The sequence below is a fragment of the Leguminivora glycinivorella genome, chromosome 18 (genome assembly GCF_023078275.1).
Source record: "Leguminivora glycinivorella isolate SPB_JAAS2020 chromosome 18, LegGlyc_1.1, whole genome shotgun sequence".
Lineage (NCBI taxonomy): Eukaryota > Metazoa > Arthropoda > Insecta > Lepidoptera > Tortricidae > Leguminivora > Leguminivora glycinivorella.
The window spans coordinates 4,375,919-4,403,204 of NC_062988.1; the positions used below are offsets into that span (position 1 = coordinate 4,375,919).

The window sequence follows — 27,286 nt, forward strand, 5'->3', positions numbered from 1 at the left end:
TAGGTTAAAATCAATTTATAATTAAGTAAAAAAGAGCATATTAATTTTATCTACCTTTTATTATTGTAAAAATCATAATATATTATTATTGTCCTATTTTACAATCATAATATTGTACGATAAATTCATATAACCAAACACAAATAAACAGTATATTATGTAGTAAGTCGCATTATTAACCCATTGAACGCTACACATCACTGTGAATCTTATCGGGATGCACGGTGGATATTGAGCAGTAGTAGCATGCGTCTGAAGACGTCATTTGTCGACCAGTGGCCCATTTCTCAAAGCTGAAAGTTACAAGTTACAAGCGGAAGTCACTGTCTAATATGACAAGTTGAAAAGAGATTTCCGCTTGTAACTTTCAGTTTTGAGAAATGGGCTACTGGGGTTAAATTTTGAGTTGAAAAACCTTGCTCGTTCGTACCGACGTGTGGATCATCACCAGAGATCGGATTTTTGTGCGACATCTCATACTAAAAGTCATTGAAATGACGTAAGTCACTAAGAATGTCGCAAATCCGTCCGATCTCTGATCATCACGCATGTATGACAATCGGGCCCTAATAACCCGAAAGATTTTAACAGTGTATTCCTGACCACATTTAGAGACTAATGTCATATAAACTTTCCTGGATACTGACTAGTTTCAGAGTTATTACCAAATGAAGAATATAAAAATAATATTTTCTTATTGTTACTCAATACAAAACGCCTTTTTAACGGCGATGATGAAATTATGGAGAATATTCCGGCTATATCCTCATTTTAATGTCAGTATTATAAATAATATTTACTTTTTATGTGAAAATAAAAAACTGCAAAAATTAAAAAATCATACAATATTTTTTGTGTTTTTTTTACATCAATCAAATCTTTCGGGTTATGCAGGCCCACTGTGTGTGCGTAGTCATAATTATGTAGTTATAAGTTAACTACATTTGCATATTAGTACAAATAGAAAATTTGGCCAAATTACATTAGAATGTACAAAACGTGGAATATCATCAACTCGTTGTTGAATTTTAGTTATTTAATAAACACAAATTAAGCAATAACATTTACAGGAAATGCTATAACAAGTATAACATGTCGTACGTATTCAACAATATAGAGGTACATAATTATATAATTACATGAATTAGAATTTAGGTACCTACATAATTATACAGGCTCATACTACACTGAGAGAAATTTGCATTGTGAATTTAACAAGTTCGACTTGTTACGGTTTATCCGTTTGAATCAGCCAAACGTATGTTTAAAACAATATGTGTCAGGTTGTTTTTATAAAATCGACCTGTTGATTCAAATATATTGCCGATTCAAATGACAAGTAGCTTATTGTTTGAACCAAAGAGCACGTAGGCGCTATTTTAACCAAAAAACTTGTTGAACGAACATGAAAACTGGTTGTATTTTCTCTCAGTGTACATATTTTACTCACAGACGTATACTTAAAGCGGATAGTGACAAAAAAAATATTTAGGAAGAAGTATTGCTACAGATGTAGTGCGAAAAGGGTTTCCTTCGTATTTTTCCGGAAACTATCATATTTGTCATGCTAGTTCAGTCAACGTCAGCACATCTTGTACTGAGACTGACTGGAATCAAATACTATGTAAACTCTACGAGTTAATACGTGCAGCTCGGTGCCAAAGTTGGCAACATGCACACTAGCGCTCCTAGCGGCATGAGTTGATCAAAATAGTTTAGTTTCATACAGCATAAAATTAAAAAAAATTACAAATTCTTTTTTTTTTTGTTTTATTCCGTCTAAAAATGTTAAAGTAGATCAAGTAATAGCATTTTCTATTTTAATTTACTCAAATAAAAGTCTGAACAACTACTTTGATCAACTCGAACCGCTAGATGGCGCTAGTAAAATTGTTGCCGCTCAATTGTATGGGAAACGTCAAAAGCTGCACGTATTAACTCTAGAGTTTATATACATGTCACGAACGTGTCATGCTATTTGCTGGAATAGCATGACACGTTCGTACGTTACCGTAACAATACGAAGGCAAATCTTATCGCATTACCTCTGTACAAAACATGTATGCATGCAAACAATAAAAGCGCAAAAACACACAACAGACTACTAAACAAAAAAAAGCTTTAATTCGTTTTAGAGATAGTTGCAAGAGATCTCGGTGGAGCTGTCTGTCAATGACGACGGTACTGTCCGCTTTAAGGGGCTGACAACACCCAACTGCGCAAAATTGATGTTACTTGCGCAGTTTTTTAAGATAAACTATTAGTTTTAGTAATGCAAGTAAATTATATGTTATTATTCATTATATTTCATCGAACATAGCCGTACTCGATACACGATTTAACGAAATCGGCTCGATAGAAAAAAAATGCAAAGATTGGTCTCGAGTCGTCATTTAACGGTTCTATGTCGTTCAATTATTCACTTAGTTGTCTTTAATTAAAATTACAATAACCAAAATATACGTATCTAAAACACTGACGAAACAGATTGCACAAATAATGCATCTTTCTATTTTATTTTGATATTTTGCGTACTTTTCGTACCAGCCGCCCTTCTTTAGTGACATCGCGCTTCTACAGATCCCTTGCGAATAGACAGTGTACGCTAGCGTCAAGGTCATTGGGTGTTGTCAGCGTCTTAAGTAGTCTGTGGCTACAGTATACAATATACATACTGCCCTGCTAAGCCGAGTGGCGCTACCTCAACCACCAAATGATTTTGAAAATCGAACTGTCAGCTATAGCTACTTAAGTAAAAGTTAGCTATGGATTTTCGTTTGAGATAGCGCTTTTCAGCTTAACCCTTAAATGCATGGTGATGTATATATGCATCATATATTTGATGGCCCGTGGCTCGATATGTAGCTATCCACAATCACATTTATTGCTTAATTATTATTTATTATTTATTACCATTTTAATGAACAATTAAATAAATTAAATAATATAATGATTTACCATTTATTATTTAAGGATTAAGATTAAATGGCGGAAAAGTGTTAAAAAAACAGGATGATGGCGATTTTTAGGGTTTCTGTCTGTCCGTCCGTCCGTCTGTCCGTCCGTCCGTCTGTCCGTCCGTCCGTCCGTCCGTCCGTCCGTCCGTCCGTCCGCGGATAATCTCAGTAACCGTTAGCACTAGAAAGCTGAAATTTGGTACCAATATGTATATCAATCACGCCAACAAAGTGCAAAAATAAAAAATGGAAAAAAAAAAATTATTAGGGTACCTCCCTACATGTAAAGTGGGGGCTGATATTTTTTTTCATTCCAACCCCAACGTATGATATATTGTTGGATAGGTATTTAAAAATGAATAAGAGTTTTTTACTAAGATCGTTTTTTGATAACATTCATATTTTCGGAAATAATCGCTCCTAAAGGAAAACAAAGTGCGTCCCCCCACCCCTCTAACTTTTGAACCATATGTTTAAAAAATATGAAAAAAATCACAAAAGTAGAACTTTATAAAGACTTTCTAAGAAAATTGTTTTGAACTTGATAGGTTCAGTAGTTTTTGTGAAAAATACGGAAAACTACGGAACCCTACACTGGGCGTGGCCCGACACGCTCTTGGCCGGTTTTTAGTATGTGATTTAGGCTGATTTTTTCGAAGTTAGTAATTAGTTTACGTTTAAACATTTTATCATAGGGGTTTCACAAATAGAGTACCTTTTTAATGGTAGTCATTCTTTTAAAATAAAACTTACCAATAACGATATATTTAAATAAATAAGATTTGGCCTATTTAACTTCTAACACTGATTTAGTATAAAAATCGATCTTAAATATTTTTTTATTATTTTTCCCAGAGTAAGAAAACCTTTGTCTATCACATATATTCATATCTCGTTAAACGAAAAAATCATGCATTTAAGGATTAAGCGGGCAGCATACATACTCTGCACATACATCTATCTACCGACGTTTTTCTGAAGTGCCCCCACAAATATAGTATTGGTAAGATCGTACTAAATGGTCATGTTTGTATTTACAATGTCCTTCTAAACAGCACCTATTTGCAGTATTGGCAGCGCTAACTGGAATGCATTTTGGATGTACGTCGAACTGTTGCCGGCCTGAAACAATAAAATAATATATAGAACCAATTTTAAGCCTGTGTCAAGAGATGGCAGTCTATGCACTGTGATTACACAGTCATTTTACTTCGACAGTAACTCTCTATAATACTCGATCCTCTTTGATATAACTTAGGGTACACGTTAAACTTTCGTGAGACATAATTCACGTGACATATATATTATTATGCGTTATTATGTCGCAGCAATAGCGATATAATAACGAGAGTATGGTCAACCGTAGATTCATTAATAACTTGGGGTTTTTTAAATATTTGAAATGCGACAAAAGTGAGACATTTTCATAAATAAATAGGCCATCATCATCCTCTTTGCGTTATCCCGGCATTTGCCACGGCTCATGGGAGCCTGGGGTCCGCTTTGACAACTAATCCCAAGATTTGACGTAGACACTAGTTTTACGAATATAAATAAATAGGTAGTATACGAAATTACGTTTCTACATTTCTCACTTTATTATTAAGTATCTCCGATCAGAAACTACAAGTGCGAGAAGGCCTTAAAATAAGATCGTTTAACTTATTCATTTAAACTGTATTTTTCAAAACAAAGCCTTAACGTAAAAAACCGGCCAAGAGCGTGTCGGGCCACGCTCAGTGTAGGGTTCCGTAGTTTTCCGTATTTTTCTCAAAAACTACTGAACCTATAAAGTTCAAAACAATTTTCCTAGAAAGTCTTTATAAAGTTCTACTTTTGTGATTTTTTTCATATTTTTTAAACATATGGTTCAAAAGTTAGAGGGGGGACACACTTTTTTTTCCTTTAGGAGCGATTATTTCCGAAAATATGAGCATTATCTAAAAGTGGTTTTAGTAAACCCCTATTCATTTTTAAATACCTATCCAACAATAAATCACACGTTAGGGTTGAAATGAAAAAAAAAAACACTCCCCACTTTACGTGTGGGGGGGGGGGGGGGGGGGGGTACCCTAATAAAACATTTTTTTCCACTTTTTATTTTTGCACTTTGTCGGCGTGTTTCATATACATATTGGTACCAAATTTCAGCTTTCTAGTGTTAACGGATACTGAGATTATCCGCGGGCGGACGGACAGACATGGCGAAACTATAAGGGTTCCTAGTTGACTACGGAACCCTAAAAAGGCTTTATTCATTAGCTGGGTCCACTAAGAGCAAGGCACGTTGCGAGGCAAATTCGTCGCGCGGCAAATTCCTCGCGCTGCAAACGTGTTATGTAGCTGTGATGCTCGGCAGTAACGCCCGTTCGTACTAGCCGAGAGCTGGTAGTCTAGCTCTGTCGCGCCAATACGCAAGAGCGATAGAGATAGATATGAACGAGCGTTTCGTTTCGTGAGCGTTTGTGCCATTCGGCTACGTCACCAGATCGGCCGTTTTCGCGCGCTCTCGGTCCGAGTCAGTCGGTTCTTGCGGTCAGATCACACGGATCGCTTTTCTGTCATTGTCACTCCTCGGCTCTTCGCTCCTTTCGCTCCCATTCTGTGTTGCGCGTGTGTGTGTACTAAATGTAGAGAGCAGAATCATTTGGGAGTAGTTCGGTCTAGTACAGTGCAGGGAATCGTGTATTTTGTACTATTACTACATGTACTACACAAGCCTACTCGGCCGAGGTACGTCTACATTGGATGTTTGCCGCGAGAGCACATTGCTTCGCGACATGTTTCACTCTGTGTGGACCCGGCAAGTCATGAAAACGCCTGCTTGGCTAGTATCGCAATGCTTTCACAGGTCAAAATTGACCAATCTCAGTGATCTTCAACTGTTCAGATAGGTACTGTTTATAAAGTAATGCAGATCTCTCATTTGAAGTATTTGACGAAGGACTTTTATATGAAGAAGAAGGTGCGTCGATGCGTCGTACGGTAAGTCTGTGCTTCCTGAAGCTATGTGGAAAACGTCTCTTCTTGGCCTATTTTTTTTGTTTTTTTTTATTTTGACCTCTAAATTAAGGTGCGTAGTAACTTACCTCTAAAAATATATTAGTGATGTACGTATTGATTTGTTCTTTGTTCTCAGATTCCAAGGAGTTCAGTTTCTCGGTGAAGAGCGTCGCTAGTTCACTTATATGCTTCGTTAGAACCACCGTCATTCTGAAAATAAACAAGTTTTTTTTTATCAAAATAAGTTATTGGATAAAATGATACAATATTTTATCGCTAAGCGTAACTATTTTTTTTCATCAGACAAGTATTCAAGTTCATCAAGATAAATGAAAGAATTGTTGGATCAAAATTAGGTTGCATTTTTTTATCACAGGGTTGAGATTCTACAGAGTGGGGCCTGTAACAAAGGCGAAGAATTGAACTCTAGGCTATTCTCCTTATACTAATCAACATTTGTTCGGCGACTTTTAAAAATAACATGTATTTTGATTTTTATCACCCTTGAAAGTTTTTTCTAAGAGTTAATGTATTTCGGATTCTGGTCTAAAGTGTGACAGACAACGTCAATGACAACAATAATGGCGTACATTGAAGCTAATATTTATTTTGTATGAAAAATTAAAAATTTAAAGACTTCATAATTTTTAAAAGTCACTGAACAAATGTTGATCAGTATAAGGAGAATAGCCTACAGTTCAATTCTTCGCCTTTGTTACAGGCCCCACTCGTATCGCAACCTTCTATCGAAAACATATTTGCCATGATATGCCAGGTCCACATAGAGCACTTTATGAGATCGGGCAATGTGCTCGCGCGGAATATGTCCAGTGTTGATGTGGCTCAGGCTCAACAAACGTGCTCGCTGTCTCCTCATTAGACATTTGCCGCGCAAATATGTTCCTCGCTACGAGCCTCACTCTATGTCGACCCAGCTATTTATATTATGAACAAAGAGGATCGATTATTATAGAGAGTTACTGTCAAAGTAAAATGTGTAATCACCAGGGAGCGTACTTTTCATGCCGATGACATTAATCTGACGTCACGCTCCGTATAGGGTGATCCCAAATAGTTTTATTGTAAATTATTAATCATTAGTCGTCATTAATTTTAACCGTGTACAAATTACTTCAAATACAGTAGTCCATTTACATGTGGCATAAATAATATCTACTTGAAATATGAAACGTGAATAAAATTATTTGATTTGTTTTTATACATAAAAATTAAATAGTATTGTTAACAACACATTACAGTAAATACGTAGAAAAGAGAATTCCTCTCTAACGTAAAGTACACCATCCTTCTTGCATTCATTACCATGCAAAGAAATTCATAACTTTAAATGATTAATGACTAATGATTAATAATTTACAATAAAACAATTTATGATCACCCTATATGGAGCGTGACGTCAAATTGATGTCATCGGCACGACAAGTACGCTCCCTGGTAATCACAGTGCATAGACTGCCATCTCTCGATACAGGCTTAATACTTTTGGACCTCAGTTTTGACAATTTGGCCCGTATGCTTAGCTTGATATGTGTTAAAATGTCAAATTTTAATGTTAATATTAGCGCCATTTAGCTGAGCGTCCCCCAAAGGTGTATCGCCATCTAGTCCACCGTGCCTTTTTCTGTAGGCCTTTGAGGTACGTTTTTTTCTTAGACTTTATCCATCTATACGGAGTTACACATGTCTTTGATTGATTATAAATAAGCAACAAACGTCAAATATTGGAGAAAAGTATATACAGAAATTAATGAGACAAATTGACATTTTATCATGCTAGGTGGGTGCCACTTTAGCCGCTTTCGAAGGTTTTGCATCAAATGCTGTACAGTACAGACAGACAGACACAGTATAATAAAGAGTACTATCGTACAGTATGGCCACTCCCGCTCCCCGCTGAAAGTGCCGCCCACCCCCTCTCGGTTACCTCACTCTTACCGCCTGTCAAAAACGCGAACAGTCAACCTGTCATATTTCACTCATACAAGCATAGAACGCGTCACCTACACGAACTTAGACTGTGTGCTAGGATCGCGCCTCTTTCATATATTTGATCGCCAGTGTCCGAGGTGTGGTACAGATGTGCTGCGAAAAGATTATACGAAAATGTCATGCTATTTCAGTCAGTCTCGGTACAAGACGTACCGAAACTGTCTGAACTAGCATGACAAATACGAACGTTTCCGGAAAAATACGAAGGAAAACCTTTTCGCACTACATCTGTACGCCGTATCTAGAGCAGTGGCGACATCTGGTAATTCTGGTATAACCTAGCTCTTCTGGTATAAGTTCCTCATTGGTTTAGTACTACACTAAATATACTAAATATGGCGTCACTGGTCGGTCAGCGTAATTTTAAGGAGTCGTAGTTAAGAGAATGCCACTCACTGCGTTAATGCATCTGCCTCGTCTGCGGTGGATCTTCTGGTCTTAACCAGCAGCATCTCAGCTGCCTTATGGTACACCTGCAAGACAATAATTATAGTTCAATTAAGGTGCCTTTCACGAAATAAAACATCAGATAATTATATGAAAAACATGGACAGAAGTTATTTTTAAATCCAATTTCTATTTAATAAGTCAGGTAGAAATATATAAAGTAACTGAATTGACCGTGACGTCACTCAATTCGATTCACAGAACACCCCACTAGAAGCCTAATGCAAGCGATATTGTTCGAGACGCAAATCACCAAACCTTGCGGGGTGAGGCGGGAGCGCACGGTGCTGCCATTGGTCGTTTCAAATAATGGCGCGCCTTTACGCTTAGCCGTAGGGATGGGAATGGGACATGTCTATTATAGACAATGGTACCGGTACCAGTACTGTGGTGAATTTGTTTTGCAACAAATAATAATATTATAGCAGTTTTTTAAACTTATTTATATTTCAGCAGCAGTTTTTTAAACTTATTATGAAATTTCTCATACCGATAATGCAGTAGAATACTTCAATGATAGACTCTATGAGATTTTTAACAAGTGTTTTCCACAAAAATGTAGAAAGCGAGTAAGTAGTAGAGCGTATCCCGTATTTTTCACTAGGGCCATAATCCGCGACATCGAATTAAAATCGCAACTCCACCGTCAGTGGAAGCAATCTGGAGACCGGTTAGTGTACGAACGTTTCAGTCTTCTCCGTACCAAAATTAAAACGAGCATAACCGAGGCGCATACCAGCTATATGAGACAGATATCTAAGGAGATATCCTGTAAACCATCTCAATTTTGGTCATACGTGAACTCTCTCCGTTCCAAAGGTGGCGTAGAGCCAAAAGTAACTCGTGAAGATATAGAGTACTCAGGTCCTGCTGCTGCGACTGCTTTTGCAGATCACTTCAGTTCTGTTTTTTTGCCAGATACTCCAGTTCTAGATCCCCATGTGGCCAGCGCCAGCTTGCCAGCTGATGCTAGGCTCGTGGACGTTAAATGTCTTACTTCCTCTGATATAAGAAACGCCGTAAAAAAGTTAAAGTCTAGTGCCGAACCTGGGCCTGACGCGATACCGGCGTTTCTAGTCAAGGCTTGCATTGAGGACTTAGTCACTCCGATTAAGTTTATCTTTAAGCTTATCTTAGATTCAGGAGTCTATCCAGAAGTATGGAAGAGGTCTAGGGTAACACCCATTCCTAAGGCTGGCTCTAAAATAAAAGTAGAAAACTATCGTCCTATTGCCATTTTAAGTGTCTTAGCCAAAATTTTCGAGTCAGCTATTCAAGCAAGGCTGCTTCCTCAATGTATTGCTCATATCACCGATGCACAACACGCGTTCCTGCCCAAAAGATCTGTGGCAACTAATCTGCTAACCCTAACCCAGATCTTGTCACGTGAGTTAGATAGGAAGGCTCAAGTCGATGTCATCTACCTAGACTTCCAAAAAGCCTTCGACCGCGTGGACAACGACATTCTTCTTCGAAAGTTAGGAGAAATGGGATTTACTCCGAGACTCCTTAAGTTGTTCGCGAGCTATCTCTCCGGGAGGACGCAGTATGTCAAGTACGGCCCCTATGTATCTGGTGATTATGGGACGCGTTCCGGTATTAGTCAGGGGTCTAATTTGGGCCCGTTCCTTTTTGTACTGCTCATAAACGACTTGCCGCTACGAGTACATCACTCTACACTATTGCTGTTTGCTGACGACGTAAAGATAATTAGATGTGTCGAAAGTCAGAAGGATTGTCAGGAGTTACAGATGGATGTAGATGCGGTCTATCGTTGGAGCCTCGAAAACAAATTATATTTTAATTCGAGTAAGTGTGAGGTGATGACTTTTTCACGATCGCTTAGTCCAGTTGAGTACGGGTATGCCATTGGCGATGTATGTATGACGCGGTCAACTCGCGTCCGCGATCTGGGTGTGCTCTTCGACGCTGCACTCACATTTAATGACCATATCCAGGCGGTGTCTGATGCGGCGTACAAGAGGCTAGGATTCGTTTTGCGTAATTCTGGGTCCTTGAGCGTGTGCGCCACTCGCGTGCTCTATGCTGCACTAGTCCGCAGTTTATTGGAGACGAATTCGGTAGTATGGGGTCCGCATGAACATAAATATAATTTAATGTTAGAGCAGGTCCAGAAAATGTACCTCAGGGCTTTGTACAAGAAAATGTATGTATTTTATCCCTATATGTATCCCACCTTATTTTTGCAGGGTCAACTCGGGTATGACTCTCTGCAATTACGAAGGTCGCTCTCTTTAGCCAAATTCGTTTTACAAATATTTAGAAATAAAATCGATAGCATAAAACTTGTTGAAGTCTGTGTGCGCTTGTTTGTACCTAATCAGTACACTCGCGCGCGACGGCACCCGCTGCTGGCGTGGGGCGCGGCGCGCACGCAGGCGCACGCGCAGGCGCCCATCGCGCGCGCGCTCACGCTGCTCAACTCCGTGCTCGAGGCACAGCCCCAGTGCGATCTCTTTGATAGTGCGATGGGGCAAGTTATAACAGAATGCAAGAAGATGTTAGAAAGAGAGATGCCTCAGAGTACCATCCCATAGTTTTTTTTTTTTTTACCTGTGTGTTTTCTTGTTTTTTATCAGTGTATTGTTTTATAAATTATAATGTAACGTTGTAATGTATTCCAATTTGTGCCGCTTTGGCTTTAGCTGTAAGGTGCATTTTGTTATTTGAATAAATAAATTGAATTGAATTGAATTGAAATTTCTTTAGTTATAAAGTATTACTTCTACAAGGAATGGTAAGAAATGCGAAAGTTAGGCGTTTTTGCATAGCTTTTATTTAACTTGCATTGTTAATATATTCGGGTGAAATCATGCGACTAAAGCAGATATTTTTAACCGATTGAGCTGAAATTTTGCACACATAATTGTGTAAATCACGTGACGATGCAATATTATGGTATCATGGAGCTGATCTGCTGATGGACCAGAAAGGTGGCCATAAATTAAATTTCATATCTGATTATGACGTTGACTTCAATTCCAATAAGGCCTTAGTACCCTTCGGGTTGGAAGGTCAGATAGCAGTTGCTTTCGTAAAACTAGTGCCTACGCCAAATCTTGGGATTAGTTGCCAAAGCGGACCCCAGGCTCCCATGAGCCGTGGCGAATGCCGATGCCGGGATAACGCAAGGAGGATGATGATTGTGATAGCACCTCAATAAAAATCATTCTACTAACTAATAACTAAACTGTGCATTTTTACTTACGTTTACTAAGTTAAATTACCAACTAAATATTCTAAACTAATCAATCAACTAAAAGATAATTATTCACAATTACAAATCTGCTTTCTTTTATATTTCATAAAATGATAGCACATGGTACGGAGTTCCCGCAACAGACATAAACTAAAGGTGCGTTTAAACGGCGCGCGATAACGCGAGCCGAGCCTGGCTCGGCTCGTGATCCGGCGCGCCACGCGCCGTTTAAACAGCTACGCTCGGCGCGGCTCGGCTCGGCTCGGCAAAGTTCGCGCGATCCATCACTTGTCGGTTTTTTCGACACGGATCAAAGGCGCGCGCGCCATCTTCGGCTCGGCTCGTGTTAATACGCGCCGTCTAAACAGATGGTACAAAGCGCGCGACGACGGAAGTCGAGTTTTAAGTTTTTAACACGCTTTTATTAGGTCGTCGTGTATGTAACTAACTATGTAATGGAATCTACGGAGGCTAATTTAACCATCTTCCAAGGATCGTAGCATAATGAAAATTGCCAGCTTATGCAGTTCTGATGACAATACAATAATATGGTACTGTTGAACTGATCTGATGATGGAGCCGGAAGATATGAACTGGAACTACATGATGGAACATCGTATCATAGCTGTTTTTGGGTTTCTTAGAAAAGTCTTGTAATGAACTTTGACCAAGATTAGGTTTCAAAGTCTGATGATGGAGCCGGAAGATATGAACTGGAACTACATGATGGAACATCGTATCATAGCTGTTTTTGGGTTTCTTAGAAAAGTCTTGTAATGAACTTTGACTACGATTAGGTTTCAAAGTCTGATGATGGAGCCGGAAGATATGAACTGGAACATCGTATGAAAGCTGTTTTTGGGTTTCTTAGAAAAGTCTTGTAATAAACTTTGACTACGATTAGGTTTCAAAGTCTGATGATGGAGCCGGAAGATATGAACTGGAACTACATGATGGAACATCGTATCAAAGCTGTTTTTGGGTTTCTTAGAAAAGTATTGTAATGAACTTTGACTACGATTAGGTTTCAAGGTCTGATGTTGGAGCCGGAAGATATGAACTGGAACTACATGATGGAACCGTGATTACCTTTTTGATTTTTGTCGAGCTCCCGATATTTCGACGCAGTTGCATGCATCATGATCACGGAAAACGGTCTATATCCCGGTCAATATAAGTCTAATGAAATGAATCATTCAAAACTCTTACATGATGGAACTTCTTTCTTATCATAGCTGTTTTTGGGTTTCTTAGAAAAGTCTTATAATGAACTTTGACCACGATTAGGTTTCAAGGTCTGATAATGAAGCCCGAAGATAGGCACTGGCATTCCATGATGGCATATCGTATCATAGTTCTGTTTGCGCTTGTGAGAAAGGTGGTGGTGGTGGTGGTGGTGGTGGTGGTGGTAATTATTATTAAGTAGCAATACGTGTTAGCCACAAATGGCTTGCGAAATTCGCCTACTTGGAATAAATTTATGTTTAAATTTTAAAGATATTTCATTATTAACGACTAAAAAGTATAAAATAAATTTATAGTTTAAAAAAACTCTAGAAAAACACGCTTTTATAAATGCACGTAAAAGCCAAAAATAAATTATGGATCGTTCAAGTTGTCTCTATTTCTGGGATGAAGAGTAAACTCTGTGCTTTTAATTATAATATTTGATTGTAAAAGCGTGGGGCGCTGTAACAGGAAAATCTTTTTGTATAACTTGCTGAGAAATCAAATTACGAGAAGCAGTTTACACAGATTGGCGCGCTAACTGGACTTGCAGCATGACTGCAGCGCCCCACGCTTTTACAATCAAATATTATAATTAAAAGCACATAGTTTACTCTTCATCCCAGAACTAGAGACAACTTGAACGATCCATAATTTATTTTTGGCTTTTACGTGCATTTATAAAAGCGTGTTTTTCTAGAGTTTTTTAAACTATAAATTTATTTATCGGCGTTTTCATGTGTTCGAATTATGGAGTGGAGCAATGATATGATTCAAAGCTTTATTGAATTATATGAAGAGGAACCATCAATATGGAACCCAAAACATCTCGGTCACAAAAATCGCAACAATATTATAATAGGCTTTCGTTCGTATCTACACGGACGGCTCGGCTCGCGTAGGATCGTGCTACCTCGCGCCGTGTAAACGCACAGGCTCGCGTTCGTATTGAGCCGAGCCGCATCTACACGGACGGCTCGGCTCGCGTAAGATCGTGCTAACACGCGCCGTTTAAACGCACCTTTTTATATGGCCCCATCCCTAGTTGTTTACGTGAAAGGGATAGCATATCGCATTGTTAACAAGGCAAAAAGGGATGGACGCGCCTCGGCGCCGCTCAGTACAACCATATTGACCAGTATAAATTAACTCCGCGGATAATAAACAATATTCATCAAAATAATTAATTTGACTTAACTGTGGAATATTATTCCATCTTTTTTATATGTGGAAGTGTTAGAAGACTTGCCACACCACTTTATGCTGCAAGAGACCATTGTTTGCAACCAAATTTAATTATTTAAGATTTTTTCCCGAGCGGACACGAACACTGTTAGCGGGTCGTATACTTGGGCGCTACTGATCGGTGTCGCGCGCGTTCAAACTTTTATACACCTCATTTTTCGTATGCTTGGTGACCGCGAGTCGCCCTGTAAGGGCCGTCTTGTTGGTTTGGTCTGTGATTCGATTTCATATTAATTCCATATTAGCAAGTCGTTCAAATTCGTTTTGACAGTTCTTAAAAAGAAGCTGATTTGACTAGGAGGCAAGTAGCCTATACCTCACAGTCACCGCCTGTGAAACACGCGACCAGTCGACCTGTCATATCTCACTCATACAAGCATGTAGGCGTTCACCTACACGTGCTTAGACTGTGTGCGTAAGAAGTAGGAAAGCGCCTCTTTCATATATTTGATCACCATTGCACAGTATAATAAAGAGTACTATCGTACAGTATGGCCACTCCCGCTCCCCGCTGAAAGTGCCGCCCACGCCCTCTCAGTTACCTCACAGTTACTGCCTGTCAAAAACGCGAACAGTCGACCTGTCATATTTCACTCGTACAAGCATAGTAGGCGTTCACCTACACGAGCTTAGACTGTGTGCTAGGAACGCGCCTCTTTCATATATTTGATCGCCAGTGTCCAAGGTGTGGCCATTGTGAGGTGTGACAAAACAATCCTTCAAAGTTTTCATTTGAAAATCCATACTAACATTATAAATGGGAAAGTGTGTGTGTCTGTTTGTTTGTCCGTCTTTCACGGCTAAACGGAGCGACGAATTGACGTGATTTTTTAAGTGGAGATAGTTGAAGGGATGGAGAGTGACATAGGCTACTTTTTGTCTCTTTCTAACGCGAGCGAAGCCGCGGGCAAAAGCTAGTTCTACATAAATTCTCCCTTATTATTTTATTACAGGTGGATGAAGGACTGTTTAAGCATAGAACGCGACATACATTGGCAAAATAGTAAGTCATTCATCGTAGACGAGTTTTGTCTAAAGCCTAAGCATTTGATTGTCCGTCTAGAATGAAGGCCGAAGTCTTCTATGTTACGGGCAAAGCCTGACAAATTAATCAGCAATTAAGTTGAAAGAAAACGAAATTGTGATACTGCAGAGACGGGTAACCCATAGCTTACACCACATTTTGTTTATATCATGACATTCTTACTACACAGATTGACTGAGCCCCGCGATAAGTTCAAGAAGGCTTCCGATGTTAGTACCCAGACAATGATATACATAATATACAAGCGCTGGTTGAGGTAACTGGTGACCGAAGAGCTGGCGACTTCCTCGCACAACGTATCAGCATTGCGATACAGCGAGGATAGCTATGTATATAGAAAATATCCATGACTCAGGAACAAATATCTGTGCTCATCACACAAATAAACGTCCTTACCGGGTTTCGAACCCGGGACCGAGGCGTAACAGGCAGAGTCACTGCGCGCTAGGCCAGACTGGTCGTCCACAGGTCAGTCCACGTCACAATGGAACCCAAAGCCCGTAGTCGACTTTGACTACACACACGGGAGGAAAGGGGTGGTAAACTTATTAAATACATGACATTTACAGATGTAGTGCTAAAAGATCTGCTTTCGTATTGTTACGTACGAAAGTGTTATGCCATTTCAGTCTCAGTACAAGATGTACTGACATTGACTAGCATGATCTATTCTAGCATGATAAATTAAATACGAACGTTTCCGGAAAAATACGAAAGAAACACTTTTCGCACTGCATCTGTACTGTCGAATAGTACATTGTGCAACAAGGGGAGGAAGTTGTATATCACTAACGAGGGTAAGTTAATTCGCGACGGCTTGCCGAGCGATTTAAATCCTGAACTCGAGTTAGTACGATAAAATACATTTCCACCCAAGTGTCATAAAACTTTTCCCGAGTTACAACAAAAAATGCGTTTATCACTGCTTGCATTATAAAAAATATGCAAGAAGGTAAAAAAGAGTTCAATACAGTACTAGAAATTTCTTAACTCCCTAGGGAGAACGATTTATCTATAACTCACGATCCGCCTGCGTGCAATAGGACATTTAGTGCGCGAGTGTGATGAAAAATAAATTAATAGGGTACCTCAACGGCGGCGGCGGTGGCGGCAGCTAGTCCGCTAACGCAGCGCTTGTATACCGCCTTGTCTGTGGAGGCTTCGTCCGATGACAGCCAATCGAGGACTTCTGTGTATTGCCTGAAAGAATAAGAACAAAATTTTAGTATTTAATATGATGCATTTTACTCCGTTTAGACCCTGAAGCGTCAACAACTATTCGAATATAACCGGACCTTTCTAATATTGCAACTTGTCAATGCGACAGAAACTTGTAAAAAAATGTGTGTTGTGTTAAGTACACAGCAAAAAGGTAAAAAGAAGTTGTTTTCCGTAAATCAGACACCGGTTGAGCCTGGCAGCCTTACTCACCGGCAGGAACACAACACTATGAGTAGAAGACATTCCCCAATAGCGAGACGATATCCGCTACCACACAAAGCGGAATTATACTAGAGTAACAATTCACCAAAGGCTGGACCTGCAACTTCAAGTCTCTATGTTCCTAGTAGCACTTTGAAGCCTCTAAAGGCTTCGACGCACCTTCGTCAAATTGTTCATCTTCTTCATACAAATTCTTCGTCAAGTCCTTCATATTACGAGATCCACAGTATTTTTTACAATAAAACAGTACTTACTTCACTAAAGGCTGGAACTGTAGCTTCAAGCCTATATCTGTAGTAGCTGTTTGGAGTCTCTCATGGAGCGCGTCCGCCTTCGACGCACCTTCGTCAGTTTCTTCATCTTCCTCCTCTTCTTCAGGCATTTCACAAAGTTCTGAATAACAAAATGGAAATTAACTTTCAATAATTTGAAAATAACCTGCCCGAACTTTAGACGGTGAAGGCCGGGGTTCGGGCAGACCGACAATGATCGTAGAAAAACAACAATGGCAGGATAGAGATTAGAGTTCTTTGCGAGGCAGTGATACAATAAAAATATGACAGTTTTTGTCAGAGAAATCATAATAATAATTTTATTTGACAAGTACTAGTAACTTTAGTTGACAATCGTTGAGCAAAGGTCTCTCTCCTTGACTGCCACTTATCCCGGTCCTGGGGACCGATATTTGAATTTCGAACGCATGAATTCGCCGTTCGAAAGTCGTAGCATTACGTCGTTTTCCACAGACTTTCGAACGGCCAATTCATACGTTCGAAATTCAAAAATCGGTCCCCTGAACAACAAATCATGCAGAACTGCACCGAGATTCTCCGAAAGTCATTCCTCCAACAAATTTAATGGTGACTATCGGTCGCTTCTTTCATCGGGATTGGTAGCCATCAGTCAAAATTTCGGTTTACGTGCAGAATGTATTTGCGGAAGAAGTGTCGTGAAATTAAAGGGAACCTGCGCATTCCACGATAGTTTTCAGAGATACAGTTTAATTACATACCAGCAACCTGTTGAAGAGTTTCCTTAATATCCTGTCTCTTGTCAGGGTCTGCGCTGCGTATCCGCTCTTCTATCCGCATGCTGACTTGTCGGGACAACATCTCCAGCGCTTCCAGGTGGACCAAACCTAGAAGAGTAAAATATATTTTTTATTAAACATTTGTACAATTTATAATTCTACTGTTAAAATTAGTATCTTTGCTTACCAAATGATGAATAAAAAGAAGAACAAACAAACGATATCATCTATGAATTCAGATTTTTTTTTTAAATAATGACACTAAATCGTTTAGGTGAACTTAATTACTTACTTTAACATTTTTACTTTGCAGAAGGAAGATTGTGGGTCTAAATCGAGCAACTTCCATTACTTTTCACAAATAAAAACTACATTCTTATTTGAGTAGACTTTTTCCTAATGTTAAACAAACTGAGGTATAGAATCTGGATCTATAAAGTCAATATTAAAATTGTTCTCAAAGCATAGGTATTTTCACAAGCTTAAATTTACAATAAATAATACATTGCATGTCTTTATTGCAAATAAACTAAGAAACGCAGTAATATAATATTTGTAGAAGCCGCATTCACGGCTGAGATAGATTGCCGAATTTCGTATCAACCAATAATTTTTACTCTCATATTAAATTATCTGGCACTGTGTGAATAAAAGAATCAGACGAACCTTCAAAATCATCGAACAGGTTCTCATAGTGCACCTCCTTGGCCTCTCTCTTCATTTCCCGGGCCCTGTCCTCCTCATCGGCCCTGGCTTTAGCCTCCCGCAGGACTTGGGACAGCACCGGCTTGTCCCCGGGATCTAGGCCTAGCATAGCCCGCTTCTTGGCTAACCCGGGGTCACCGTCTTGTAGGACTTCCATGGTCTTCTTGCCTATGGTTTCTTTTGTAGCGTGTCTCTGTTCAGACCTTACGGGGGCACTTGATATTACTTTCTTTTTCAAAAAAGTTTCTTTTCAATGGCGCCGAAAATATATAATTGTTTGCCGAAATCGCTGAGGTTGACGGATAACGAAGTTGTCTTTAAGAAAAACCTGATTGAGTTTTTAAATGAGCACTGTTTCTACTCAGTAACAGATTTTCTTAACTTTAATAACTGCAATGACTGATCTCATGATCTAATATTAATAAATAAAAACGGTTAACACATGTTTGCTTACTGTTGTGACCATAGACAATCGGATTTTTAAATTTGACTCCCCTATTTAATTTTTTTTATTTCATGTTTCTGTTTTTTTTTTCCAATTCAAATTTTGATTTACCTATATTGTTTTTGTGTTAGTTTTATTTTGACATTGAATGTATAACCGTTCCGTTCTGCCTAGCTTTGTAACCATTAATACCTTTAATGTGAACCTACCCTATTTTTTGACATGATTTAAAATTTATTGTTTTGCAATTTCCGAAGGTAGGTTAGTTACATGTTGACATTTTATAACTTCAATTTTTAATCTGTTTAAGTATCTTTTGCATGCCTGTTGGTCGAATACACTGACGCTTCCCTAGTTTTAAGACCTATTATGTATTTACGTGTATTCTTGCAAAATAAAAAGTTTGAAGTTTGAAGTTTGAAGGTTTAAGACATGTATAGATCGATTGACGAACGGTGGAACAAATGGAATAAATTAAATTTTCATGTTATGCCTGGCTATCACACCCACTCTTGTGAAACAACTTTTACTTTAGACAATTTAGTGAGAGCAGTTTGTACATACAATAATTTTTCCTCTCTGGATATTATGTGGTTATAATCATAGGTACAATTGGTGCAACTGTTGTAAGATATAGAAGCGTCTTCATTGAAAATTTAAGTTAAGCCATATAGAATAATAAGCTGTTTATTAAAATCTTAAAAGGTTTTAATTGCTTCACCCTTCCTTCCTGCAGCCTTCTGCACTATCGATCACTTCGCTCAGATTGATTATCAAAAGTCCAAACTTAATGAAATTGTGGTCCTAAGACAACAACATTGTATTCATCAGTAAGGACAAGCAGTTTCAACTAAAGCCACTGAAAAGCTTTCGTTTCTGTGATTTTTCTGACCAATCATCTCAAATATCTTCATTTATTAAGCTTGAAAAAACACATACCAGTAGTCTCCACAAACTTGGTAACTCCAGACAGCAGGCTACCCAGCTGGAACGCATCACCGGCATCCTCTGCCTTCTCCGACCTTTCCTCGGGCCTATCTGTCTTGGCTTCACTCTCTCTGGCCTTTCTCGCTAGCTCCTCTGGGTCCGGTGCGCCTATACCGGTTTCTAGGACTGTTGAGATGCCCTGGAATGTATAGTGGTTTTTGTTGAGTTTAAGGGAACGTACCCAAACTACGTGACACGTTTAGGGGGCGGGGGAGGGAGGTCGTCAAAATACTACGCCTGGTCATACATGGGGAGGGGGGGTCTAATTTCTTGTCACGTAACCTGTAGAATATTGGCCCAGCCGTGGCCAGAAGTGGGACGCATATATAGGCTGGTGATGATGATGAAGGTTATGGGATGACAATCATTGTTTAAAGGCCGGAAAAAAGATGATAAACACGCGTCATTAAAATCAAATATTAAATTTGATTATTAAATCTATCTATCTATCTATAACAGCTTCTAAAGCGCCCGTCTTCTGACATAGGCCTCCTCTCCATTCCTCCACGCTTGTCGGTCCATTGCCATCCGCATCCAGTTATCGCCAGCTAGTTGGCAGATGTCGTCTCTCCATCTAAGGGGGGCATGCCGCGACCGCGGGTGTATTACATACGAATATTTATTAACTTTCTGCAAAAAAAACTTCATTTATAAATACTACGTGAAAACTACAGGGGAAGGGGGGATCTTGGCATATACTACGCTTGGTCACCCAGGGGGAGGGGGGCAAAAAACGACACAAATATGGTCACGTAGTTTGGGTATGTTCCTTAAATAGGAATGTACCTTTCACGCAGGCAGTATTCCAGTGCTGTATATCAATACGAGTTCGGGCGAGAAAGCTGCCAGCGCAAGGATATTCTGTTGCTTCCCTTAACTTTTTGAAACCCATACATTAATAATTAACAATTGATTTTGAATTATGCCAAAAGGTGTCCCGTAAATTTTCAAGCAGGCTCCCGAGGCAGCCTTCCTTAAGTCCTTCAAAAATCCACACGCACCTTTACTCCACAATGGTTTAGACTTTTTGTAATGATCTAAATACTACAACAATTACACTGCATCAGCGCACTGACTTTTTTCTGATTGTTTATAAATTTACTAATTAAAATATGAACAGCTTTCTTAAAACATATTGAGACAAAAGATCTTCTCAGAGTTAAAGTTACAACATACAAATGCCATGATGTTGTTAATGTTGGTTATTATTTTTCCCCTCACTAGCTCGGAAACACGTGTTTTGTCCTTTAATACCAGCGGGTAAAAACGCATTTTATCCACTAGTGGGTAAAGTAATTTGACCTTGAATAAAGTCAAATTAACTGCTTTTAAATTGATAAAAATAGGTAAATCTAGTAATAAGGATGATTTACCACCTGTGGAACTACTGGAAGCAGTGTGAGAAACGCATTTTTTGCGTTGTAGTTTCCTCGCTATAGTGAGGGGAAAAGTTTTGTGTTACACTCGGGTGCAAATGTATTTTACTTCTCGTGTGTTAAAAAACTCGCAAGTTCAGGATTCTATTCTCGAGTCGCTTCACTCGTGGTTCAACTATAGAATCCTTTCACTTGCTCGTTTTTCAATTTCACATTCGGCGTTAAAATACAACTTTGCCCCCTTGTATAACAAATAACTATTATTAACTTCGATTTGATTGTATGATGAATTGATTGACGGTTCCCGTGTGGGGTTAAGAATTTCACCACCCCCTTTCTTCCCATGGGTGTCGTAGAAGTCGACTGTGGGATATGGGTTAAATTGTGCGAGAGGCTGGTAACCTGTCACTGCAATGTCACAATTTCGATTTCTTTCAACCCCTTTTTTCCAAGAGAGGCACTGAAACTTGGTAGTTCGTGCTTTGCCTACCCCTTTATGGGATACAGGCGTGATTATATGTATGTATGTTTGTATAAAATACTCCTGTGTGCTTGCTAATCCATACTATCCATCCATACTTCCATACTAATATTATAAATGCGAAAGTAACTCTGTCTGTCTGTCTGTTACGCTTTCCCGCTTAAACCACGCAACCGATTTTGATGAAATTTGGAACAGACAATCTTTAGACCCTGAGACAGAACATAGGCTACTTTTTATTTCGAAAAAAAGGGATGAAGGGGTTGAAAAAGAGGTTGAAAGTTTGTATGGGATTTCTTAATTTTAAATGATAAAACCATGAAACTTTATATTTTAGCACTTGATAAGAAATCATTAAACATATATTTAAAGTCACATACAGGTCGAACGCGATTAATTAACATTATTTTTACCTTTAAAATAAACATGGTGGGAAATAAACATTAACTAAAAGCGGGTAGATTATATTTATTTGTCTACCCCGAACATTTATATGAATTAATATCGGGTAGTTTTGTGTTGTTTACATCTCCGGTGACATTTTGCTGGGACGTCAGTCTTCCGCGACCACGGCCAGTGCAACCTGGCCGAAACGTTGGGGAAAAAGGTAAAAATAATGTTAATTAATCGCGTTCGACCTGTATGTGACTTTAAATATGTGTACAAAGCGCGAGAACTTAAAGTGTTATATCATTAAACATCTTGATAAGGGATAGGGATAGGGATAGCGATAGGGATAGGGATAGTGATAGGGATAGCGATAGCGTTAAACTTTATATTTTAGCACTTGATAAGAAATCATTAAACATATATTTAAAGTCACATACAGGTCGAACGCGATTAATTAACATTATTTTTACCTTTAAAATAAACATGGTGGGAAATAAACATTAACTAAAAGCGGGTAGATTATATTTATTTGTCTACCCCGAACATTTATATAAATTAATATCGGGTAGTTTTGTGTTGTTTACATCTCCGGTGACATTTTGCTGGGACGTCAGGATTCCGCCCCACGGCCAGTGCAACCTGGCCGAAACGTTGGGGAAAAAGGTAAAAATAATGTTAATTAATCGCGTTCGACCTGTATGTGACTTTAAATATGTGTACAAAGCGCGAGAACTTAAAGTGTTATATCATTAAACATCTTGATAAGGGATAGGGATAGGGATAGCGATAGGGATAGCGATAGGGATAGCGATAGGGATAGGGATAGCGATAGGGGTAGCGATAGCGATACGGATACGGATACGGATAATATGGGTATCGTTAGAGGGATACGGATAATCGGTCGGCGGTCTCTTACAATCAATGTGCTCTAAGACGATCGTTGTTTGCTTGCTTGAAGATTACGTTTGCGATAAGTATAAGCAAAATGTAAAAAATTGTAAGGGATAATAGAAAAAAGTACTTTTTACCCACCGATCATAGTGTCTAAATACGGGCTATGTGGGATGTTTATAAAGGTTTCCCCAGCGTATATAGAATTACCTACGCTGTGGTCGATGTGTAATATTTCTACAATCATTGCAAGCAAAAGTACATTATGTGCAATCGAAATAATCGCAGATAAATATACCTACAGAGAAACCTACGGTCCCTACTGATCCAAATGAAAATCTTAATGAATACTTTTATTACGCGGGCGAAGCCGCGGGTAAAAGCTAGTGTCTTATAAATTCAATGTAGAACTTTGTTTTGCTTGTTCTTATGATGAGAACTATATTAAACTAACATTGTTTTTAGAAACTAATATTGTATGTACTAATGAACAAAGTGGTACCTGTGAAACCTGATTGGTGATGGTAGAAATACCAGCGGTAGCTGTGCTCAGTAAAGAATCCACGCCCCACCCCCACCCCCAGCTGCTCTTACTGGCAGATTCTGCCAGGCGGTCTGTCACTGCCTTTATGTCTGCTTCCGGTTGAGGTTTTGGTGCTGGTGCTTGCTGAGGTTTCGTCGATTGAGGTTGAGGATCCTGAAAGTAATTGTGTGGGTTTATTTAGGCATACCATACACAAGATGGGACAAAGATATTAAAAAATCAGTTGGCCCATACTGGATCTAAACTGCCAAAGATAGGGACATGTGGAAATCGATGGAGGAGACCTTCACCTAAAAAGGGTCTAATGCACCAGCATAATTAAATAAAAATTAATGTAAAAAAACTGTAATAATGCAATTAGAATAAAAGACTTTTTTACTTTTATTTTATTTATTTTTTTTTAGTTTTTTTTTTATTTTATTTAGGCATATTCTATTTTTTGGCCCACTCTTTCTATTTTCTCTTGAAGTTGCATATTAGAAGAAATTATCAATTAAATGAAATGGTCAACAATTTGTTTTAAATATTGTTTTCTTAAGTTTAGAAATAATATTGACGACCAGTCTGGCTCAGTTGGTAGTGACCCTGCCTGCTAAGCCGCGGTCCTGGGTTTGAATCCCGGTAAGGGCATTTATTTGTGTGATGAGCACAGATATTTGTTCCTGAGTCATGGAAGTCTTCTATGTATATAAGTATGTATTTATCTATTTAAGTATGTACATCGTCGCTTAGCACCCATAGTACAAGGATCGACATAAATGGAGCAAAGCTATCAAACCTAAGGTTTGCTGACGATATTATTCTACTTAGCGACAACCCACAAGACCTAAACATAATGTTACAACAACTAGCTGATGTCAGTAAAGAAGTTGGATTAACAATGAACACCGAAAAAACAAAAATAATGACGAACAGTGGAAAAGAAGAGATACTCATAGACAACAACCTCATTGAATATGTAGAACAATACACATATCTCGGGCAAGTAATATCACCTCAAAATTTGATGCAACAAGAAGTAGACACTAGAATCGGGAACTCATGGAAAAGATATTGGTCACTACGAGAAATCATGAAAAACAACCAAATACCTACAAACCTTAAGTCCAAAGTCTTTAACACATGTATCCTTCCCTGTCTCACGTATGGATGCCAAACTTGGGCCCTAACGGACAAGGAAAGGCGAGCTCTCCAAGTTTGCCAAAATAGCATGGAAAGAAGCATGTTGCATATAAAACTTAAAGATAGAATAAAGTTGGATACCATTAGAAAAAGAACAAAGATAACTGACGTAAATCAGACAATGAAGCAATTAAAATGGAAATGGACTGGCCACATGCTCCGAGATAAAAGAGAAAAATGGTCTAAGGACATAACATCATGGTACCCAAGAGATGGCAAAAGGAAGGATGGCGGACAAAAAATGAGATGGGAAAATGAATTCAGAAAGGTAGCTGGAGCCTTGTGGAGAAGACAAGCTCTAGACAGAGAAACATGGAGAAATATGGGAGAGGCCTATGCCAAAGGCAACCAGACTAAACGTCTGCGGAGAAAGGCTAGCAGTAAGCAGTAAGTAAGTACAAGCTTTGCTTAGTTTGGGGCTAAGTTGATCTGTGTAAGGTGTCCCCAATATTTATTTTTATTATTTTATTTATACATTTTACATTTTCTTCCATAAAGTTTAAAAGTGTGGGCCTTGTATGTTTAAACCTTGTTTAAACACATATTCAAAGGTGCAACTTTATAATGAAATTTAAAAGTTCTGAGTAGTAGCACATTGAATGTAGGTACAGCGGGGCAAATGTAACTGGTCCATTTTTTCCATGTTTTACAATGTTTGCATTATTAAATAGAGTGTCCACCGGTTATATATGGTAGGTGTGTTCACTGGATACATGTAGAACTCAACATCATAGTGTAATAATGGAAAAAATGGATTAGTTACAATTGTCCCCCAGTCGAGATTTGCCCTGCTGTACCTTCCCTATAAATTTAGTAATATCTATTGACTTGGTGCATGATACAAGGCTCTAAAATTATCACCATATTCAACATCACACTTGTAATTTTGCATACTAAATCTCTCACAAGTGCCTGGCTTAGCTGTGAATAGCATAATCTTCATTCCAAGTAGATGAAGCTAATATTAGATACTCACTTTAATCTCATCATTCCCCCAGTCATCAAAATCGTCCCAGCCAGTGTCTTGTGATTTTCCACTGTCCTTAACTTCACTCTTTGTGTCCACTTTAGTTGAAGTGCTAGTTTTAGAATCGTTTTTAGGCTCTGGTTCAGGATCTATGTCATCCCAGCCATCTCCCCATCCATCTGATTCTTTTTCCTGAAAATTAAAAGTCAAATTTAATAAATTTTCCCCGTTTTATATCATTATGGGTGACATGGATCTTTTCCTATCCTATCAAAGATTTACAAATATTCTATCAAGCCCTTTTTGCAAGAGCGGCACTGAAACTTGAGTAGTTCATGTGCTCTGCCTATCCCTTTATCGGATACAGGCATGATTATCAAAATATACCTAGATTTAGTTTTATTGCCTGCACTTGAATATGGAATGGTGAAGGAGCTGTTTTGGCCATAGTGCTGGAGAAGAAACAGTGACCAACTTGACGGCTCCAATTTAGTGTCTAATCTATGCAAATTTATACCAGTGGAACTATTAATGTTGTAAAAGAAAATATCAAAATCTTTTTTCGAATACTTATCTACAAATATTTGCATCTCTACTTTTGTCCTGTTTTTTGAAACTTTGGAAACAAGCTTACTCACTTCTTTAGTTTCTACAGGGGTTTTCCCCATCGTGGCAGCTGGTTTCTTTGGTTCTTGGTCAGATTCAACAGTATTGTCACTGTAATTCGACGATGAGAGTCGTTTCTTCCTCCCTTTCTTTTCCACGCTGCCATGACCTTCGTCCGCACTTTCGAAGTCATCGCTATCACTCGACGGCATGGTTAAATTTATGCACTTTTTGAAGTATTTTAACTTTACGCAGAGATTTTAGTAAAATGGGGCTACGTGTTGACAAAAATTTGACAAATCTGCCAAGAATGACATTCGTACTTTGTGCATATTTTAATTTCATCGTATATCAGCTCCATCAAAATAAATCTTATATCACAGTAATAAGATTGCATTTATGCGTATCGAATGGACAGGATGTAGTCGCTAAATAGTGTAATTTGCGTCAATGCGTTCTTGTCAGGAAAACGTCTCGTTCTAAGCAAAAAATATAATTATTTGAATCTTAGAATTAAAATAAATACATGGATATAAAATTATTACATTGATATTGAATAGTAATAAGTTGATTTCGAATAATTTTAGTAGTTTATTTTCTATCTTCAACGTATACTGGCACATTATTTAACCTAAAAATTATGAACTGGCATTTTAGAACATTTCCTAGATGTAGTAAAAAAACGCTTTATTTTGAAATTTTGACATGAGTGCGTATCCGTTTTCGGTGTAGTGATTTTTCATTTTGTGATTTATGAATCCATACTATCCATACTATCCATACTATCCATACTAATATTATAAATGCGAAAGTAACTCTGTCTGTCTGTCTGTTACGCTTTCCCGCTTAAACCACGCAACCGATTTTGATGAAATTTGGAACAGACAATCTTTAGACCCTGAGACAGAACATAGGCTACTTTTTATTTCGAAAAAAAAGGGATGAAGGGGTTGAAAAAGAGGTTGAAAGTTTGTATGGGATTTCTTAATTTTAAATGATAAAACCATGAAACTTTATATTTTAGCACTTGATAAGAAATCATTAAACATATATTTAAAGTCACATACAGGTCGAACGCGATTAAT

General features: G+C 38.4%; 1 protein-coding gene across 1 annotated transcript; it reads right to left on the reverse strand.

The window, feature by feature from the left end:
- Positions 1-3,765: 3,765 nt before the first annotated feature.
- Positions 3,766-26,487, reverse strand: LOC125236042 (protein FAM114A2). Its single transcript, XM_048142730.1, has 11 exons — positions 26,234-26,487; positions 25,605-25,787; positions 23,405-23,599; positions 19,711-19,903; positions 18,294-18,557; positions 17,610-17,735; positions 16,852-16,990; positions 16,243-16,354; positions 8,367-8,443; positions 6,047-6,170; positions 3,766-4,079 (listed from the first exon to the last, which is right to left on the reverse strand). Exons 1-11 carry the CDS (start codon positions 26,411-26,413, stop codon positions 4,005-4,007), a joined length of 1,668 nt encoding a protein of 555 aa, XP_047998687.1. The 5' UTR covers positions 26,414-26,487; the 3' UTR covers positions 3,766-4,004.
- Between the last annotated feature and the right edge of the window lie 799 nt (positions 26,488-27,286).